This window comes from Neomonachus schauinslandi, chromosome 2, assembly GCF_002201575.2.
Source record: "Neomonachus schauinslandi chromosome 2, ASM220157v2, whole genome shotgun sequence".
Classification (NCBI taxonomy): Eukaryota; Metazoa; Chordata; class Mammalia; order Carnivora; family Phocidae; genus Neomonachus; species Neomonachus schauinslandi.
The window spans coordinates 62,962,483-62,985,060 of NC_058404.1; the positions used below are offsets into that span (position 1 = coordinate 62,962,483).

The 22,578-nt window shown below is 35.8% G+C and overlaps 1 protein-coding gene across 2 annotated transcripts in view; it reads right to left on the reverse strand.

Annotated features, from left to right (window-relative positions):
* Positions 1–538: 538 nt before the first annotated feature.
* KLHL2 (kelch like family member 2) overlaps positions 539–22,578 on the reverse strand; it is a 101,955-nt gene continuing 79,915 nt past the window's right edge. For both annotated transcript variants that reach the window (XM_021698808.2, XM_021698809.1), the window contains 9 exons: positions 20,797–20,913; positions 19,193–19,342; positions 14,016–14,133; positions 9,301–9,498; positions 8,562–8,663; positions 7,160–7,288; positions 6,227–6,367; positions 2,812–2,955; positions 539–1,657 (listed from right to left, as the gene is read on the reverse strand). In XM_021698808.2, coding sequence (XP_021554483.1) covers positions 1,629–1,657; positions 2,812–2,955; positions 6,227–6,367; positions 7,160–7,288; positions 8,562–8,663; positions 9,301–9,498; positions 14,016–14,133; positions 19,193–19,342; positions 20,797–20,913 — 1,128 coding nt within the window. In that variant the 3' untranslated portion in view covers positions 539–1,628. The remainder of the gene's footprint in view (positions 1,658–2,811; positions 2,956–6,226; positions 6,368–7,159; positions 7,289–8,561; positions 8,664–9,300; positions 9,499–14,015; positions 14,134–19,192; positions 19,343–20,796; positions 20,914–22,578) is intronic.

Below are 22,578 nucleotides of genomic sequence, written 5' to 3' on the forward strand. Positions count from 1 at the left end.
TGTTCTGGCTAAACTTCTGTTCATGAGTTAATTCCTCTTCTGAGGCATAACCACCATATCCCATCACACTTTCTCCTTCTCATCCCCCTCCCCTCTGCACCCTCTCAGGGTCCACAACCTAAGCTGTCTATCCCACTCCTCTACTCCCATCCCCTCAATTCCTTTGATTTAGTATCAAAACCACAATTTATTTCTCCGTTGCTCTGGAGTAGGTATTTTTTCTTTGACTTAATCTTTGGTCCTTTGCTATTTGTTTTATTGTCATCTTGGGCTTGTATTAGAGACAGAGGAATATAAAAACTTGAAATTTCACCAATACTTGGGAGATTTTTCTCTGATGGTTGAGATAACTTTTTCTTTGATCACAATTTTCAACGACTTCAGTTACTTATAACAGACTTGCCTTTTAGGTTCCTTTGGCAACAAGTTAAAAATACTGATTTGTGAAGTTAGAAAATGCAAATTTTAAAAAAGAACAGAAAAACAAAACAGGCAACTTTTTAATATGAAACTAAATAGATAAAAATCAAGGACAATGTGAAACAAATAATATACAAACTTTTATTCAAAGATATTCAAGAAAGACATGTTTCGGTCATTTTAAAGTGAGATTAATTGAAGATCTCAGAAAAACTGTATTTGATCAACACACATGGCTACTCACAGAAAATTCTCTCTTCTGTTAATAGCAGCTAAATTTATACACACAGAAAAAATTCTTAAGACCATGCAAACTCAGTTGAATTCCATACATTCATTATATTCATCAAAAACCTGTAGTAATGTTCATGCCAAAGTGTTACTTTAAGAAAAAAATTAAAAATACACACCAAAACATGACCAAGATTAAACTAAAGAAAATAATAAATAAGCATAATTTATATTTTATTTAAAAAAGTTTGGCATCACACATATTTAAGTGTGTTACACCATGTTCATTCCTCAGAAGTGGCATTTTAAAGTGTTAAGCATTGTTAAATATCAAAAAATACAACTCTGTTTTACAATGTAGTACTGGCATAATTCAAAGTACTGTGCCAATTATAAATAGTATAATCAAGTTTCAAACATCTTTTCAAACATATTTAAAGGAAAGCATATAGACACACATTTATATGCACACAATTTATTATACTCATGTAATCAAAGATATTTTATAAAAGCAAACAGTTTTATTCCTCAGCTACTTTGTATACTTATACAGATTTTAATACCTGTTCAGATTTTCAGTTCCTGTGTATACAGATTTTCAGGAGAAGGAATAAAGATAAAATTTAATTTTACAAGAACACATTATCGTCCTTCACAAAATAATCCATAGTCATTTGAGGTTGGTAAGAACTAGTCTTTAAGAAAGCAACTGTTGTCTAAAGACTACAGAATAAGTACTGTAGTCCGGTTTCTTATTAAAATTCAGTCAGCTGCTGCTCATTGCAGAAAAAGCCTATGCAGTGCTTCTACCAAAAATAATCTTCAGTATCTGAGGCCTATTAAGGCAGCCGATCTGATCTTCTGCTGAGACTTAAAGAGCAGCCACAAGTGGAGAAGTGCTAGACTCTGAGTCGCTTCAGAAATACTTGGTGAAGCCTGCTTCTCATGTATAAATATGCCAAAAATGTCCTTCCGGCTCATAATGGTTTATCAATAACTGTGACCCCTGAGCAAAGAAAGAAATAAAACAGAAGTCACAGGCAGCATTCTGTACGTCTGAGAAAAGAGTGAATTCTTTATTACTGAAACAATAGGGACTGAACGAATCATGGTGTTTCAAGATCTCTTTCTTCAACTTGAATACTATCATTTTAATCTAAATGACAGTGAAATCTCTACTCAGTTATGGACCAGAACTACATCAGACTACTTAATCCAGAACTACTCTTTTGCTCTTTATGGTTATAATTAAGGGAAAATAATTTTACTTAGGAAATATCAAAATTCACCTAATACTCAAAAGGGACACAAGAAACTTTTGGGGGTGATGGATATTTTCATTATCTTGATTGTGATGATGGGTTCATGGGTATATACATATGTCAAAACTAATAAAACTGTACACTTTAAATATACACTATTTATTCTATGTCAGTTATATCTCAATAAAAAGCTATTAAAAAATTTCACCTAATTTTGAGCCATGTTATTCTTGGAGCCTACTGTATATAGTTCTTCTATTAGGTGTTGTTTTGGATGATACATAAATAACAGTGATGGCTAATTAGTATAAACTCTTTAATCTCGACTCCTGGGTCAATATTAGAATGAATATTAGAATTTAAAGCAATATACATATGTATCTATCATCAGAATAATATGCAACATACAACTTTAAAGACTCATCATTATATTCATTAAAGATTATTACTATTTCTCTTTCTAAGAGAATGGACCCAAAATGGTATTTTATCATTCACCCAGTGCTATGCTTAAGAAAAATTACTCCACAGTCTCACTATAGTACTATCACATGGCACCCTGCCAGGGGAGATGTTCTAATAGTCCTATTTCTTGGATATCTGAGTAATGAAAGCCTTGCCACATAGTGAACTCCACTCTACTCCATACAGATTTTAGCCATATTAAGTTTTATTATACGATTCTGCACTAGAAAGGTTTGGGATTTTGAATTCAAATGACTGTAGAATGACAAAACAATACCAGTGCTTTATTTTAAAATATATACATCCAATATTAATTATTTTGAGAATAAGAAATTACTTTGAGAAAATTCTCCCTAGAACATTAATATAAAAATCATGATGACATAATTTTTTCATTTAATAGAAGACCGTAAGAAAATTAGACAATTATTACCTGCGTAACTTCTCCCTGTGCTCATACAAGATGACACAACTGTCCATTTATCAGTTGTTGGATTATAATATTCTACAGATGCCAAGTTACAGGAACCATCATCCCCGCCAACTACATATAACAGACCATTAACTGCACAAACTCCTTTAAAAAAGTATGCAGAGAGAAAACAATTATTTTAAAAATTTGGGTAAATATAAATATCCCTATATGTATTTGGTGAGGTGATCCAGAGACACTTATTTCCTTGAAAAGGGGCAAGAAGAGAAGATGGTGAACATGAAAACAATTCCCTTTATATTTGACAGTCTAATACCACTTCCAAGCTCCTCCTCGTTCCATTTGTGTAGTAGTTGTTTTATATGGGCATTGTTTCAATTAATCTTCATAATAACCTTACTTTATAGATCAGAAACTATTTTAATTCTTACTTTGTTAAAAAAAAAAAAAGTAAAGGTCAAAAAGTTTAGTTAACTCTCCCGAAGTCAGCTTCTTAGAAAATCCTAAAGAAAAAATATATATTGGTAGAAGGTAAAAATGATTCTGAATTCTGAAATGATACTGGTTAACTATTTTATCTCCTGTAAAAGGAGAGAAAGGCATTATTTATTTCATTATTACTAGAATAACTCATTTTTTGCAAAAATTCAAAATATCTAGAAAAGTATATATAAAAAAAGATCAGGGGTGCCTGAGTGGCTCAGTTGTTAAGCGTCTGCCTTCAGCTCAGGTCATGGTCCCAGGGTCCTGGGATCGAGCCCCGCATCCGGCTCCCTGCCCAGTGGAGAGCCTGCTTCTCCCGCTCCTACTCCCCCTGCTTGTGTTCCCTCTCTCGCTGTGTCTCTCTCTGTCAAATAAATAAATAAAATCTTAAAAAAAAAATCACCTCTAATTCTGTACTAATTAGAATAATGACCATTGAAATTCTGATCGCTACTCTTGCTGACTCTTATCTATGCATATATACTCAGATACTTCTTTTTTTAACCTTAAAGTTGCTTATACTACACACACTACTTTATTACCCACTCCCAAACAACATACCTTGGACATTTCCCTAAGTTAATAAATATATACATAATGCTTAATGGCTGCATAGTATTCATCTATAATACCATAATGTAATTGTCTTTGCTGATAGATATTAAGTTATTTTCAGTTTTTTTGCTCTTATCAATGATGTTGCAATGAACAAGGATCCCTCTTGCATACTTCTTTGCATACTTATGCAACTGTTTTCTAAATGTAAATTTTTTTGAAAAAATTGAGTTAAAAAGTAAACTTGTAAAATCTCTTTACTTTTATACTTTAAAAGCATATTTTTTATAATTTTAAACAAGGTTCAGAGCTAACTGGTACCAGAAAGCATCAAAACATCCAGAAGGATGCTGCCCACACACTGGTTTCTGTAGTTTTGTAGATGATTTTGCTAACATAATTAACAGATGCTTGTAGATTTTTAACATAACAAAGTAATGAGTCCAAATCTCTATACAACATTTAAAAATGCACTATCAATAGTATCTTTTTTTAAAGATTTTATTTATTTATTTGAGAGAAAGCAAGAGAGAGCACAAGCAAGGGGAGTGGCAGAGGGAGAGGGAGAAGCAGGCTCCCTACTGAGCAGACAGCCCAGTGTGGGGCTCAATGTGGGGCTCGACCCCAGGACCCTGAGATCATGACCTGTGCCAAAGGCAGATGCTTAGCCGACTGAGCCACCCAAGCGCCCCAGCATTAGTATCTTCTGTGCAAATGGAATGGATATGCTCAAATTCAGTTGTGTTATTATTCTAATCTCTTGACAAGAAGCAAACTCATATCATTTTAATGTAGTTCAACTGCTTAAAAAGTAAGAGCAAGATGATAGTTCTACATTCACAAATTACTGCCTTATTCTTCTAGCAAGAAGAAATGAGCTAATTTTGATTTGAAAACAATAAAATACAGGTAGAGGGGGAAAAAATCAGACTATTCCAGTGTTTAGGAAAATAATGAAAGCTCAAAATGCAAATAAATTTCCCAATCCAGCAAGGCACATGCACATATTACTGTGGCTTTTCTAATCTAATATGTATTAGGGTCAAGCACTTACTCTATTTAGGGCCCAGATTTGTGGGTCTTACCATGGTTCTTGACTATCTATAGCCAAGAGATTTTTAGTACCTCACCAAATACAATTGATTGGATGAAGGGAAAGATCCTTGCAGTCCCACATACTTAGTTTCCCCTCACAATCACATCACTTAATTAGAAATTTTTTAAAAATAAAGAGAAATTAAGAAGAGCATTTTGGGGGGGGAGGGAGGGTGCATCTTGCAAAATCATCCAGTGGTGTACAGTGAGTTTGAGAATCAAGAGGAACTTATTTTGGACTATGGGAAATGGCATGAAGATAATGGCTTTTAAAAGATGACTCGCATTTCCTGAAAAGACTATTTAGCTATCCTGAATCTATTTTCCATTTCTATTTCCCTTCCATAGGTCTTCTTTTTAAGTAGTTAGTTCCCTAATCGTGAAGACCTCAGCTTTCTTAAAATTACTTGCTGTTGTAGGGCACCTGGGTGGCTCAGTCGATTAAGTGTCCGACTCTTTTGATTTCGGCTCAGGTCATGATCTCAGTGTTCTGGGATCAAGCCCTATGTCGGACTCCATGCTCAGCAGGGAGTCTGCTTGAGGATTTCTCTTCCTCTCCCTCTGCCCCTCCCCCTGCTCATGTTCGCTCTCTCTCTCTCTCTCAAATAAATAAATCTTTAAAAAAATTACTTATTGTTGATATGTTGTTTTAGCTTTTCCAACTTTAGAAATCATGAACTATATTAAATTAGGGTTAGCTTCTTTTTTTTTTTTTTTAAAGATTTTATTTATTTATTTGAGAGAGACAATGAGATAGAGCATGAGAGGGGGGAGGGTCAGAGGGAGAAGCAGACTCCCTGCCGAGCAGGGAGCCCGATGTGGGACTCGATCCAGGGACTCCAGGATCATGACCTGAGCCGAAGGCAGTCGCTTAACCAACTGGGCCACCCAGGCGCCCTAGGGTTAGCTTCTTCAAGCTTCAAGATAAACAACGAGCTTTTAACCTGATATAAATATTTACTCAACCAGACTAAATCCCCTGAGGATTGGGATCTCCAGTACATGATACATGGTACGCACTCAAAAATATCTGTGGTAAGAATGGATGAATTTAAGCATCAAATATAGAGGGCTCTTCCTCTAATTTAGTCTACATTATTACCAAAAAGTAGCCACTATGCTAGGCATTCACTATATAGGATTACTACATAAGTTTGTTTTTAAAGAGCTCATCTATTAGAAAACCCAAATCAGTAAAAGAAGAATGAAAATATACGACAATACTAGTAAAACTCTGAATACATATCAATATAAATTCCATAATCGTAAGCTAGACAGATACCTGCATTTCTTCTGCACATGTTCATATCTGCAACCTGTCTCCATGTATTGGTGGTAGGATCATACACTTCAACACTTTTTCGTACTAAAGGACCATCATGACCCCCAACAGCATACAGTAAGTTGTTTAACACGCCAACACCTATAAAACACAAAAACCAAACTACAGTAGAGTAAAAGTGACAAATTTGTAACATACGAGGGTTTATTCAAATGACTTATAAAAGTAAGTCAATATTAAAGCACACAAGAAATGGAAATGAATTGATTTGACAAATGAGAATCTCAATAAGAACTATTATTCTAAAAAAGGCATGTCAAATAAAATAAAAAATAGTATGAGGAAGAAACACAGAGAGGAAAGTCATTTAACATAATCCTTCTGAAAACAACTTTCACAGTAAAAGCAAACCAGTATTAAAGCACAAAACTTGTAAGAAATGGATATGAAGAGACTTGATTATGAAGTTCGATAAGAACTAAGAACAAAAACTCAAAGAATGTCAAAAAATATAAGTGATACAAGAAGCCTTTAATATGGCACTTAGGAATTTTACAAAGTGATCTTTAATTATAGATAATTAATTCAAAAGACATTTAACAATGTCATTAAAATCAGTATATATGTTTTCTGGTAAAAGCCAATGAATCATTTCACTTGTTTATTAATTCTTTTCCAACATTTTTGTGTTTTTGGCTTTTTTTAAAAGATTTTATTTATTTATTTGACAGAGAGAGACACAGCGAGAGAGGGAACACAAGCAGGGGGAGTGGGAGAGGGAGAAGCAGGCTTCCCATGGAGCAGGGAGCCCGATGCCGGGCTCGATCCCAGGACCCTGGGATCATGACCTGAGCTGAAAGCAGACACTTAACGACTGAGCCACCCAGGCGCCCCTCATTTTTGTGCTTTAATCTAAATGAGTTTCCTACATACCGGCTCCACTCCGTCTGGTGCTCATTTCTGCTATATAGGTCCATTCATTTGTTGTAGCATTATAGCATTCTACTGTGCTAAGACATTGACGTGAAGCTCCATCATACCCCCCTACAGCATAGAGCAAACCTAAACATGGAACCACAAAGAAAGCCAAATTCATAAAAAGCTATTTTTTCAAGGCATAAAGTATTTTCCTCCAGAGTAGCAGTTTCCCTTTTATTACCCATTTTTATAAACTATAAAGATCTTGCCTAATGGTGATCGAAGAAGTTACCAAACCACATTATGAAGATCTGCAGGGTGTATTTGATGATATTAATATTTTCATTAATAAATCTGAATAATAAAACAAAGTACACTCATTGCATCTTTGGATAATATTATTTGGTAAGTAAACAACATCGTAGGAAACAGAATTAAATATCCTGGTAATCTTAGTAATGGGAAAAAAAAGTTAAATCAAGAATTAGTACCAGTATACAGTAGAATATTATTTGGTGATAAAAAGAAATGAGGTACTAGTAAATGCTACAACACAGATGAACCCAGAAAACATTATTTTCAATCAAAGAAGCCAGTCACAAAAGATCACATACTGTATTATTTCATTAATATGAAATGTCCAAAAATGGGAAATTTATATAGAGACAAAGTAGATTAGTGGCTGCTGAGGTCTGGGGAGATGGGGGTGACAGCTAAGGGGAGTGGGGCTGCTTTTGGGGGGAATAAAAATGTTCTAAAATGAATTGTGGTGATGTGTGCACATTGAATTGTACACTTTAAATGGGTGAATTGTATGGTATGTGAATTATATTGCAATAAAGTTGTTTTTAAAAAAAGTTAGTACAAAGAATTATACCAATAGTAGGGAGAGAGTGAGAACCCACAAATCTGCCCAAGCAGATTAAAAAAAAAAAAAATCACACCAAAAAATAATAGTTACAGCCTTTCTTAAGCTCTTTTGGTGGACAAGGTAGGATATAAATAAATAATTGTGGCAACCCATCCTCTTAAATGTGGAACAGCTTTCTCCAGAAGTAAAATTTTGCACATGTCATCTGATTTGTTCCCTAAACAACTGAATTAAGATCAGTTAACAGTTTTATATAGGTTACAAATAGAGAGAGAGAGAGAGAGAGAAGAGAAAGGGGTGAAGAAGAGGACAAAGGGAGAGAAGGAGGAGGGGGAGAACGAGGGCTTCCACAACTTAGTTTATATACACAAGCTCATTTTTAAAAAATAATACAAGTTGACAATGGCTTTTCCTTTCCTTGTTTAAATGATCGTTTGCTTGCCCATTTAGAAAACTGGTGTTTAGGTTATTGGAAGAATCCCTCAGAGCAATCAAGAAGCCATCCGTGCCTGGAAAGGTTCACCCGAAACGACTGTCAGCACCCACCTCCGACAACACCGACACCTACGCTGCTCCTCCTTGTGTTCATTGGAGCCACGTGAAACCACTCATTAGACTTTATATTATATGCTTCCACGGATGATAAACCTGTAATAAAGCACAATGCTCTTCACTTCCTCCTCTAAAAAAAAAAAGTGAGGTGACTGTTCCTTTATATATATTATTAGGGAAGAGTACTTCAGGTTATGTTAAATTGGACTAAATTAAAAGAGGAAAATGCTGGAATGTAAACATATCAATTACATGATACATAGGACTAGCCTCTTTTCCCCAGGGCTCCTACCCAAGCTACTGACATTTCTTAACTTTTTAAATGTAAGGGGACTGATGGTGATATGCATAAAGAAGGAAATTTATATACTTAGTACTCTTCCATTATTTAAAAGAACTCTTTTTTTTAAAAAAAGATTTATTTATTTATTTGAGAGAGAGAGAGAGTGAGCACACAGAGGGAGAGGGAGAAGCAGGCTCCCTGCCAAGCAGGGAGCCCAATGCGGGACTTGATCCCAGGACCCCGGGATCATGACCTGAGCCCAAGGCAGACGCTGAACCCACTGAGCCACCCAGGCGCCCCTTATAAGAACTCTTGATGGGAGATTTTAAACTTACCTTTATAATACCTGTAAAACACTCAAATGTCTCCTAATTTTGCCACAGTTTATTCCCTAAACTTGACTGCTATGTTAATTCTAATGCAACGTAGAAAAGACCAAAAGGAAGTTACCTGTGCTGCCATCAAAGCCTCCCACGGCATATAACAATCCATTCAATACAGCGGCCCCCAAAGTGCTTCTGCGGTCCCGCATGTTTGCAACGCTGGTCCACTGATCTTTCACGGGGTCATAGGAATCTACAGTGCGGACTCTCAAGGAGCCATTAAAGCCACCGACAGCAAAAACGAGCCCAGCCATGTAGACCATCCCTGCAGAAGAAATCCGGCAGTTAATGATGAATATGCAACCAGACTACCACACTATCTAAAGGCTGCATTCCAGTAAGTTCACAGCTGTTGTCAGAATATAAACTGCTCTTAGGAGAACACTGGCTAAATAGAACTCTATTCATTAGCAAGAATATCTAACCACTAAATTGTCCTCCTTTCTAAGATTATTAAAAAATGCAATGGTGTGGGCTGAGGCATTATTTTGACTCTTGGCTTTTTCAAATATTTATTTACAAATTTAAATACTGTGGCAATATGTGCCAACTACTTAAACCTGTATACAGCTCCCACAGCTTTCAAATTTTGGATCTTCTACTCTGTATGTTTATACTCAATTTGCATAACATACTCCTGATTTATCATGTTAGTGAGCTAAATCAGGGGTCGTGATTATTTTTTGTAGAACCTATGAGCTAGGAATGGTTTTTACATTTTTTAATGGTTGAAAAACAACCAAAAGAAAAAATATTTTGTGACACAGAAAAAATTAAGTGAAATTCAAATTTCTGCACCCATAAATAAAGTCTCACTGGAACACAGCCCCACCCACTCATTTATGTAGGTCTGTGACTGCTTTCACAGTAGGGGGCACTTGAGTTGTGACAGAGACCATATAACCCACAACTCCTAAAATACGTACTCTGGTCCTTTAAGAAGTTTGCTGACCCTGGGCTAATGAGAGGTTAGGGAATTCCTGGATGGAGAAGCCAAATTGCTAGCCTCTGGGTTTAACCATCTTTTCACTTTTCTAAGCTTTTTCCTGCCGTTGTCCTGACCTGAGAAGCCCCTCTCACCATCCACTCTGCTTTCTTTAAGTTTCAAGTCACAGTGAAAGTTCTACATTCTCTCCAACCACTTTAGCCTGAAGGGATTACCTCTAGCTCCTAAACCCCCCAGAGCGAATCACACCTAGATAGTGCATTTGAGGTTAGTAAATCTTGCACAGTCTGCATTATCATCACTTTACACTGTCAAAGTTCTACTGTTCTTCAATTCTATAGTGCTTATGTCACTGCTCAGCTTGGGGGCAGGCACTGTGCCTCACAGTTCTCTGAATCCAGTTGGGAGATCAGGAATCACACCAGTCCTAAGTGTTGACCAGCTCAATGCTTCATATGATGTCATCAGGCAAGGCATATACCATGACCCCCGACAGTCTTACCCTCTGGTGCTTTATCCCCCAGCTCCCAAAATAAGTATGGATGTGCAGTCCTTCCTATGGCATGAAGACTCTTTACAGTTCAAATGAAACTGCCTGTGTTGGCAGCTCTCTGTCAGGGAAAGGAATGACTTCTCAGTCCCTGGTTCAAATTGTCCTCCTTTCTAAGATTATTAAAAAATGCAATGGTGTGGGCTGAGGCATTATTTTGACTCTTGGCTTTTTCAAATATTTATTTACAGATTTAAATACTGTGGCAATATGTGCCAACTACTTAATGAATACTCAAGCTACTTTCTGGTAAATCTCAAGTATTTGAGGAGAGCTGTGGGCAACAGACAATTTAAGTAGGCAGAGAACTAATGAAGGATGAAGAGTAACCCCTGGATTTCCTGAGTGCCCTCGATAAAGAAAATGTGGTATGTCTCCTGGGAAGGCCTGGGCAGCCAATGAGTAGTGAACACAGCAGGCAGTATATTTTAGCATGAAAATGCCCTATATCCCAAATGATGAGGAACACTGGGAAAAGTTCATTATAGGAATTTGGACCACTGCAATGTTCATTTTCTTTTCTCTACGAACAAAACAAAAATCTATCATCTCTCAGAGATATGTAGTATGCTTACCAAGTGCTAGAGTATTTCAGGTGACAAGGAAGAAAACAATGTATGAATCCAAACACTCTGGGTGCAGAGGGTGTGAACTAAAAGAACTGATACTCCCTAAAGTTACAGGGAAGCGCCCAGAAGTTTGAGTAATGTGGCCAGAATTCCACAGTTTAAGGGCATCCACTCTAGTCTGAAGTGGGTGGGGAGGCACGTTGTGCTTTCACGAGGGCACAATGAAGGTAAAATTCATGCATGAACAGTACACTTCGGAATGCACCCAGTCTAATGAGTTATGGTGCAATAAAAAGGAAATTGAATCAGGAATCAGATACGAAGTAAGAAACCAGTTATAAATATCAGGGAAGACTCCAAGAGTAACAATAAAGATAAAATACCTAAGAATAAACTTGCCAAGAAACGTACAAAACCATATGAAGAAAATGTTAAAAACCTACTGAAGAAAGAAGATACAAGTCCTATCACCAGTCATGTAACTAGTCCCATCATATCTTAAAACAAATTATAAAGCACAGTAATTATAATGATAACTGCTCTGTTTTGATGCATAAATAAACAAGATGAGTCAATGGAACAGAACAGAATATTTAGAATAAAACCAAATAAATGTAGAAACTTAGTATATGATAAAGGCAGCACTTCAAATGAATGGAAACAGTTGGATTAGCCAATAAAAAATCTTTGGACAACTGGCTACCATTAAAAAAACAAATTCCACATCTTACTTCTTATATCAAAATAAAGTCTAGATGTTTTGATATGAATATAAAAATTAAAACTCTGCAAACACTAGAAAAATTCATATTTTAAAAATATAATTTTGTTTTAGGGGAGAAACCTAGCAGACACCACCTTCACCAAGTGACTGAGGTTAATGTCACCAGAGAGAATCATGATAACCTCCATCTAATCATGAGAATCATGAGAAAACATCAAACTGAGAGACATTCTTCAGAACAGCTGACCAAAGAATCAAGGGCATGAAAGATAAGGAAAGACTATGGAGCTATCACAGATCAGAAGAGACTAAGAAAATATAACAATTAAATGCAATATGGGATCTGAAACAGAATAAGGACACTAATGAAAAAACTCATAAAATATGAAGTCTGTAGTTTAGTTAATAGTAATGTACCAGTGCCAATTTCATAGTTTTGAAAATTGTATCATAGTTGTGTAAGATATTAATATTAAAGAATGAATATATCAGAACACTGTAGTATTTTGCAACTCTTCTCTAAATGTAAAATTACCTCAACATAAAAAGTTTAAAAATAAATTTTTAACTTAAATAAAAAACATATATATGTACACACACACACACACACACACAAATAGTTTTGAATAAGGCTTTTCTACACAATAAACAAATCCTTAAATCCAAAGGCAAACTGATGTACAGGACTTCATAAAATGGCAAAAATTTTATATGGTGAAAATAATACAAGTAAAATCAAAAAAGAAAAGATCAATACAAATATTCACACCACATATGACAGACAAAAATGATACTTTCCTTACCATATATCTGTCAAGCCAATGAAATAATAAAAAAATGGCAAAAATCATAAACTGACAACTCAGAAAGACGAACTTTCCTCATAATAAAAGAAGTACAAGGTAAGATGAGATAACATTTTCCATCTACCAGAGTGGCAAAACTCAAAACATTTAATCACAAGGTGTTGTTGGGAATGTAGGGAAATGGGCACCTTCGTATTTCACTATTAGTGGTAGTAATAATTGGTGTTTCCTCTTAGGATACCCTTTGAATCAGGAATTAATTTCTAGAGTTTTACCCCACTAAAATATATTGGCACATGTACATAATGATGTATGTGTAAGGGATTCACTGTAGCACTGTTTATAACATAAGATAAAAAACAATTTTAATGTTCAATTAAAAATTAACAAAAACTATACCACATCCAGGACCCCCACCCCCCAATATTAAACAGCTCTTAAAGAATGAGGTAACTATGCTGGTATGTAACCATCACCAAGATATACTGCTAAAGTACTACCTTCTATTTTGCTATGGGAGCTATGAATTATGGACCCAAGTTTGAGTCCCAGGAAGGATGCTTAGGGTTTACAACTGCCTTTCTGCTTGCAGTTTTGGCTAAATAAGGTCTATTTCAACAAATGTTTATAAAATGCATGTCTGGAAGAAGGCAACTAACTGTGGATTATAGCAAAGTCAGGAATATCTTAGAACAAAGGGTCCCAACCTAAAGAATTATTTTTCAATACTTCATTAAAGGTAACCAGGAGGGCGCCTGGGTGGCTCAGTTGGTTAAGCGACTGCCTTCGGCTCAGGTCATGATCCTGGAGTCCCGGGATCGAGTCCCGCATCGGGCTCCCTGCTCGGCGGGGAGTCTGCTTCTCCCTCTGACCTTCCTCCCTCTCATGCTCTCTGTCTCTCATTCTCTCTGTCTCAAATAAATAAATAAAATCTTTAAAAAAAAAAAGGTAACCAGGAAAATATCCAGCAAATTGCTAGCTATGCCACCTTATACTAGAGAATCAGAAAGGTATGTAAAGGTGAAGACTGAGTGGCTATCTGCAACAATATCTTGGGGCATTAATGACACATCTATTTTAATCAAAGCTTTTCTAATAAAGATTCTTCTAATTAATAAAATAAGACCTGAGAGGGAAGCTCCCAATGACCCAGCAGCACAGAAATGACCAGAATGTATCATGCTTACCTGCCCTACATCTCCTGGAAGGTAATTCTGCTACTTGGTGCCATCGCTCTTCTTTAAAGTCATAGCATTCCACACTTCGGATAGCCTTTGGTGCCTGGCCCCCAACTACCACCATCAACTGGAAGGGCAGAAATGTAAGCACTTGAATAAACAACTATTGCATATGGAGGGATTTAAAATGTCTTACAAAGACACTGATGAGAAGAGTGTTAGGATGAAGATGGTAGGGTGAGCTGGGGAAAAACAACCACCTAATCAACACTTAATAAACATCAACAGAGGGGGCACATGTTAGAACTACAGTTCTATTATCTAGCACATTTAGTCAAAAATAAGGATTTCAGAAACTAGAATATGTTTCTGATCCTTCAAGCAAAAGCAGTATTAAAGCCAAAAACAGCAGGCAGTAGCACTGGCAAGGCTGCAAGAGGTCAGAGGGCTTGCTATAAACTAGACCCTGGCTTCGTAACGACCAGGGATTAGGTCTCCACAATCCAGGAGAACAGACAGAAGTGAAATTTATGTTAGTGGGTAGGTGAAATGAAAAGGGCAGTAAGGTATTAAAAGAAACATGAAAAAAGGGGTAAAAAAAAAAAAAAAACTATTGAAAAAGGGGGAGTAGTTGAATTGGAGTTCACAAGAGAGCACACCTTCCTAGATCTCAAGTAGAGACCTCCCTTGATGCCACACAAATAAACCACCCTAAAGGACAGATAATGGAGATACTAGAAATCCTAATGAATGAAGGTACAATAGGCTAGTGCTAAGAATAAACAAGGTCTACCAATTTCTTCAATTCAACTCAATCCAACTATTTACTAAGTGCCTATCATCTATATTTGTCCAGAACTGTGCTGGGTGTCATACACATAAGAAATATAAGACATGGTCTCTACCTCCCAAGAGCTTATAGATCTCACTAAGGAGACAAGACCCATGAAGTAATTCAAGAACAATATACAATTATGTATGACCAAAAAGGTGTATGATTAGTATAGACATTAATCACTAATGCTGATCAAAAAATGGAATGTTGCCATAGTTCAGTGAAAGCTTCCTGGAGGGGGTGGAACCTTGAGAGACAGATGGAATTTAGCTGTCACTGGGTTTGTCTTTTACTGAGTACAAAGGGGCACTCTTTGGCAACACTGAAAATACAGCCATCAAATCGGAAGAACATAAAAGTTAATGATATCACACATGGAAAACTTTAAAAAATGGCAAGGACCTGGGGGGAAAGATGATGTGATGATAGGAGAAAACAGATGTTCAAAGGAAATAAAAAATCAAAACAAAAGAAGATGGAATGACTCATACACACAAAAAGGGGAGGTTTGTAACCTTAATGAAGCAATGACCTACCTGTACTTAGAACTACAGAAATATGGGTACAGAGAAAACAGGATTCCTGAATCAGAGTAAATCCCAAGTTTCCAAAAAGAAGCCTCTTTTAGCAATGTATTAACTGGAGAATAGAAGAAATTTTAAAGGTCTTAAAAAAGAAGACTGAGCATAGACCGATTATATGATTTTTTTTCAGATGTGTCATTCTTCTAATGCTGATGCAAATAAGTAAAAGGAAGAATTAAGAAAATCTGCAATATTCTCCCCGCTTTTACCCAAGGGGAAAAAAGTGGGTGGGGGGAGAAGAAAGGCAAGGTTGTAAAATCACAGAGGTAGAACAGACAGAAAGATCAATCTCATATCCAGCTATTTATTTAAGATCGATCAGCATTTAAACTTCTAAAGACTGCCTCGCAGTTAGGCAGTAGTTAAGAGAGGCTTGGTTAACATCTCTGAAGGTCACTTGAAGAACAAATCTCTGAAGGGAATGCTTTTCAAAAAGTCCTTGAGAAACAATACTGATTTGCTAGATTTCGTGATTCTCAAGCTTTGAACCTCGTGTTTTCCGTGCAGTAGCTCCCTTCTACACATCACAGTGAGGATGGAAGGGAGAGTACACTACTGAATACAGAGAGCAGCAGTATTATCTGTCCTGCACTCAGCCAAGAACAGTAGAATGAGTTGAGGATTCGTGACTCCAGGTATCACAGAACAGGGACAAAGAATGGATAATGGGAACACAAGAGAGCAGGGATATTTGTATGAGATCAAGAGACTACATCAAAAACCACGTTGCTAACCATCAAAAGAGTTGATCATGACCTGACACCCCAGTTATTTGTAAAAGGCATCTGATCTCATTGGAGAGACACCAAACTAATTATGCTAATGTAAAGGAATAGAAAACTGGGAACATTTTTTTGTATGGAAAAGTTACATGTGACATATTTAAGGAAGGCAAGGAGTAGGGAGTTAAACATATTCAAGCGACCATCCTAAAATGCAGATTAAACTTTATTTTTTCATTTTCTTCACCTATTAAATATTAGTTACAAAATGCCTCCTGAAAAATCAAGTTTCATTAATTTTCCAATTGGAAATTTCAAAAGATATCCTGAATAGAGAAAAATACATACACAGAAATAATATGATAACGCTTGTAAAAATACAGATTCCAAAGTGAAAAAGCAACAAAGTACAGTAGCAAACGTAGTTTCTCATTACGATGTCCAAATCCAAGAGTGCCTAACACAATCCCAATATTGTTTATTGAAGATGCAAAACTAATGTCTGAGATATAAAAAGAATCATTCATGCTAATCTGTATGAGTCCACAGAATCAGAGCCTAATATAAAAAGTACTAAGTCACTGTCATGGTAGAAATATTACTAAATATTACACAAGTTTCCTTAGCACTATGACCACACTTTGTCTGATTTGACTTATTACTATGATAAAATACATCATTATTTTGAAATACGTAAGCATGAGAAATTAATCTTTGCTTCATTCTTACCTACCTACTCAGAATTAATGTTGAATATAACCATTCTAACATGACAGTGTTGCTGAAAGAGCATCCGATACAAGCATCTTTTCAAAAATATGTGTAGATAAATAAATTCTGAGAAGGGATCATGCGAATGCAAAGCCAAAGCAACAGTGGAGTTCCCTGCCATCTGCCAAGTCTGCTGCTCCTCCTCCCTAGCCACCCGAAAGAGCAGAATGAATGAGAACCTTCTTGGATAGTATGCCCACCACAAAATAAAAGCCAAAAAATTGAGAAATCCAGAAGTATACATAGAGTTGGAAGGGCCACTCCAAAGCCACAACCAGAAAAGCCGAGAAACAACATAACTGAACAGATGATCACAACTCTATAAAAGAGAAGATAAAATACTTGATAGGACTTTACCAAGAACTCCAGAAAGTTTCCAAAAGTGACATGTTTATTCCAGAAATTGGAAAAGAGTTTTCACTCTAAAGGTCATAACAGCACATTAAAGACAGCAAAACTAAAGATGCCAGAAGAAGGAATACACAAAAAGAGAACTTTTACAAATATGGAATGTTTAAAAAAGTGTTAAAGATAAAATAAACTACTTAGAAGGATGCTAAAAAAAACTAGCATAAAAAGAAATGGTAATTTAAATGGGCTAAGACTATGAACACTTTATAAATCTTTTTTTTTTAAGAACAAAAACTGACACCAAATAATATGGACAAATATGAAGTGATGTAGACTTATAAAGATGGCTATTTATAAAAGCAGGTAAAAGGGTATTTGGAAAATGTAAACATTTATAAAATCAGCAGACCCGGATGGCATGCATACTAAAGTGTTAAGGGAACTAGCTAATGTACTTACTGAGCCACTTACAATTATTTTTGAAAAATCTTGGAGAACTGAGGAGAGATCAGAAAATTTAAAAACGGCAAATACCAATTTTCAAAACAGGGTAGGAAGTGAATGCCTTGTAAATACCTTCTACGTGATAATAATTCTGAGTAAAAATTTAGAATATTTTGAGAAAAGCATCCAAACCTCTAGGAGACAACAAAATGATGAGTAACACGCAAAGGGATGTTAAAAAAAAAAAAAAAAGTCATGCCAAATTTGAATCTATTTGATCCTGACTCTCACTGGATGTTACAGGCCAAATTACTTATTTTTGGCTTAGATAATAAACATAATCCTATGGACTGAAATTTTCTACAAATGGACTATGTCAGTGAGTGGGTATTTCTAGCAGGGTGTCACCAGGAAGAGTGCTGAGGTCCATTCTAAATTAAAATATTTACTAATGATCTAGAAAAAGGAGTAAATAGCATACTCACAAAATACACAGTTGGTTCTAAATTGAGAACTGGTATTAACACTGGGCAGAACAGAAAAACAATACCAATATAGATTTGAAGAAATTAAAAATGTACATTCCAAAAATAAAACTTAAAAAACCACTAAGTAAAAGCATTAAGTGAAAGAATTTAAAAGACGTAATTTCATGGAAAGGACAGAGTGGTAACTAAAGATGACGTAAGAAAACAATGGGTAACAGATTAATTCTTATTTCTTAATCCATCATTGCCCCACACACATACAAGAGCTAAAAATAAATACATAAATAAAAGCATTATATTATGGATCATTCTGATTAGACCATACACAAAATGATGCATAAAGTGCTGGTTTTCTAGTACCGTGAAGATGGAAAAAGGCAAAAGAAATTGCAGAGACAGAAATGCGGGGTTATTCTGTAAGGAAAATTAAATCAGTAAAACATAAATGGCTCAACTAAAAAGATAAAGGTAGAATATGAACTCTCACACAAGGGAAATGTGAACACTGGTGATCTGGGACAACAGAGGGGAGACATACTGAAATGGCTACAGATGATGCATGAATGAACTGTCAGACAGTATACAACAGGGAAGATGAAGGAAATGAATCGAACAAGCTGTTTATCAGCCTTAACTCTAATATATAATTCTGTGAAACTGCTTGGTTTTCAGTTATTACCTAAACACATAGCTTACAGACAAATCTTTCTACCTACTCTGATTTTCCTTTCTACTATAACTAAAGCTAATAAAACTCTGAAGGGACAAAAATCAGTTGCTTTCTGTTCCAGAACAGTGACATCATGTGGTTTATAAAGATTAAATGAACCAAACAATCCCCACCCTCTACACACAAACCGAAAGAGAAGTTGAATTATATACACTACAATGAATTCTCAGGCACATGGAAATTCAGGTGGGTAAAAATATTAACAGCCTCACTATGGGCCTTTCAGATGAAGTAATAACAAGTGTGAACAATAGATCCTACTTTGGGAAGGTTCATGGGTGTCCTCAGTCGGGTCCGAACACTCTTCATTAATATACGCTGTTCTGTTGGCAGCAAATGATACTTCATAGCTTCAATGAGGTAATCTTTGCAAGCACTGCTATTCTTGACCAATGCTTCCTCTTCGACCCTCTGTAAGAAGAAATAAGACATACTCCATGACGGGGACAACTTATTTCATGATAAAACTGGCAAAGAAACAGAAGTAAAGAAGAGGGGAAAAAAGTAATAACTATCCTCTCTGGTTCAGGCTTTTCCTTCAAAAGGAAAGTTTATGAATATCACTAAGAGAAAAATAAATGAAGCCAAAAAAATTCTCAAGTATCTGGTCTGCAGAGAAAAACATATGTAAGTAATAAAGAGAAGAACTGCAATCAAAATTATATACCTCAACATCAGCTATAAAATAATCTTTAGATAATACTATATTCACCTATCTCTCTTTTTTTTTCCTGGGTATATTCACCTATTTCTTATCTTTAAATGTCAAGCCAAAGAGTAAGAAAAAAATTTAGACAATGAGTTCTTCAGGTGGAGTAGGCGATACTAATAAATTAAAGACACTTTTCAAGCACAAAAAGGCAAATAAAATATCCAAAAAAGGGATGCAAAATACCTATGCCAACATGCCTATACCACAAATAAATCTTGTCCCTGCTATTCCTGACCTCAAATGCAGGACAGATTTTTCTGTTCATTTTCTTAACAGTGGAGTGCCAATGATTACGCGATCACAACAAATAATGAGGCTTCAAGAAATCCTAAAATGCTCAGACTGAATCTCTTAATAAAGAATGTTTCCTTAAATGGTTTCAATTATAAAAATGTTGAGGGCGCCTGGGTGGCTCAGTTGGTTAAGCGAATGCCTTCGGCTCAGGTCATGATCCTGGAGTCCCAGGATCGAATCCCTCATCGGGCTCCCTGCTCGGCAGGGAGTCTGCTTCTCCCTCTGCCCTCTTCCCTCTCGTGCTCTCTGTCTCTCATTCTCTCTCTCTCAAATAAATAAATAAAATCTTAAAAAAAAAAAAAAATGTTGAAATGTTCCTAGCAGGATGCTAATAATAAAAAAATAAATTCAAAATTGTCCATAGACTGCTAAAATCCATTTATTTCTACTTATTTCAAATACCCCGGTTTTCCTCAGATTAGAAACCAAAGGCATGCCACTGTAAAACTGTGAAGTAGAATTAAATACTATTTGGGTCAAATGTCAAAATTCCATTTCTGCAGGGCAATCAGAAGCTATCAAAAGAAAAGCTAAGAAGATGCAGAGCAGGGACACAGAGGCACAGGTGCATTTATTTACTTGTAAATGACCACAAATCCTGCCTGGATAAGCTCTAGCATTTGCTTGCCCACATCAAAAATAGGGGGAAGCAAATTTCTAAGAATGGGGAGTGGTCGAAGAAGGAGCAGCTGCCAAGGACTGCAGGTGCCTTTACTGTCCTCTGTCCTGTGCCCCGTGGATCTGTATTCTGCAGGTCTTACCACCGTGTAACAGGCATCTACATGCTGTCAGCCCAGTGACAAAGTGCTACCAGTGACGAAGTGCTATGTGTATTCATGTGTTTTGCATATGCTTTTACCTGAACTAAATATTCCCGAGGAAGCAAAGGTAACCGCACGTGTTCCATCAGCCGAGCCATAAATTCTTGCCTTACATCCTTGTCATGGTTTACCCAAGCTATTACTGCTTCAAATACCTTGCAGAATATATGGGGAAAAGAAAAATAAGGAATGAGTTATGTACCACGGCATCTGAATGAAGTATGAAGAGATTACATTTTATTCACTGTTCTTGCTAAGACATCCAAGTTTAATACATAGCTCAAATTTTTCAAAATCCTGACCTGTGCTGTACTTAAAAAGCTATTCAGTCTATCTCTTTCTTTTAATTTGGTATTTGTAAGTACTTTATTTTTTTCCAGCTTCACTGAAATATAATTGACAGATAACATTGTGTAAGTTTAAGATGTTCATTTGATATATTTATACACTGCAAAATGATGACATCATAGTTTTAGCTAATACCTTCATCATGTCACATAATTACCACTTCTTTGTGGTAAGAACATTTAAGATCTACTCTCTTAGCCACTTTCAAATATATAATACAGTTTGTTAACTATAATCACCATACTATACATTCCCCAGGACTTACTCATAACCAGAAGTTTGTATCCTTTCACCAACATCTCCTCATTTCTCCCATCCCCAACCCCATGTAACCACCACTGTACTTTGTTTCTATGAGTTCAGTTTATTTAGATTCCATATATAAGTGATATTATACAGCATTTGTTTTTTTCTGACTTATTTCACTTAGCATAATGCCCTCAAGGTCCACACATGTTGTCACAAACGGCAGTATTTCCTCCTTTCTCGTGGTTGAGTAATATTCCAGTGTGTGTGTGTGTGTGTGTGTGTGAGATACCTTCTTTATCCATTCATCCACTGATGGACACTAGGTTGTTTCTATATTTTGGCTCTTGTGAATAATACTGCAATAAATCAATGCACATGAGAGTGCAGATGTCTCTTCAAGATTCTGCTTTCATTTCCTTTGGATATAACCAGAAGTGGAATTGCTGGATCATATGGTAGTTCTACTTTTATTTTAGTAAGTACCTTCAGTACTTTTATGTATTAAGTATTTTTCTTTTGGTATTTACTAAGCATTTCACCAAATGCATTATCTAATCTTCTTGAACATAAGTGGTAGCTGTGATAATCTGATGAAACAATCTAATTCCCTGTTGATAACCCTCCTAATTTGAATTTGGTTCTAACTTACCTAGATTTAAATCTCAAGTCTCTTTGGAATAAAGCACCCAAAATAATAAAGCAAATTGATATTGTGGAATGAAAATCGCATGCCCTTATAAACAACTATTTTTGGCTTTTTCTTTAGGTTTATGAATAAATGTTAACCGTACACTTTTAAATCAAGGGTCTGCAGAATAGATGAACTCTCTTTTCTCACAATGGAATATATTAAAATCTAGTATTTTTGAATTTTCTTAAAAAACGAAATAAGGGCATTACAACTTAATAACATATACCTATGAAAAAGCTAACAAGCTAATAGGAAGACCGTATTTGGCTATATAATTTCCTTCCAGGCTGATGACCCAGTAATTCTTAAAGGCTTGTAGAAAATGCTTGATGCTAGGTAAGTGTATTATTGGAAACAAAACTTCTGCTGATGCAGGAATAGAGCAAGAAACTAAAAATAATCTACATTATAATTAACATGCCTCTTTAATTCAGGTACCTACCAAGTACCTCTATGTGTTGGGTGCTAGAAATAAAAAGAATCCTGTCAATTCTATCTACTATTTCTCACCTCTGCTCCTCTGTTCTCTCTT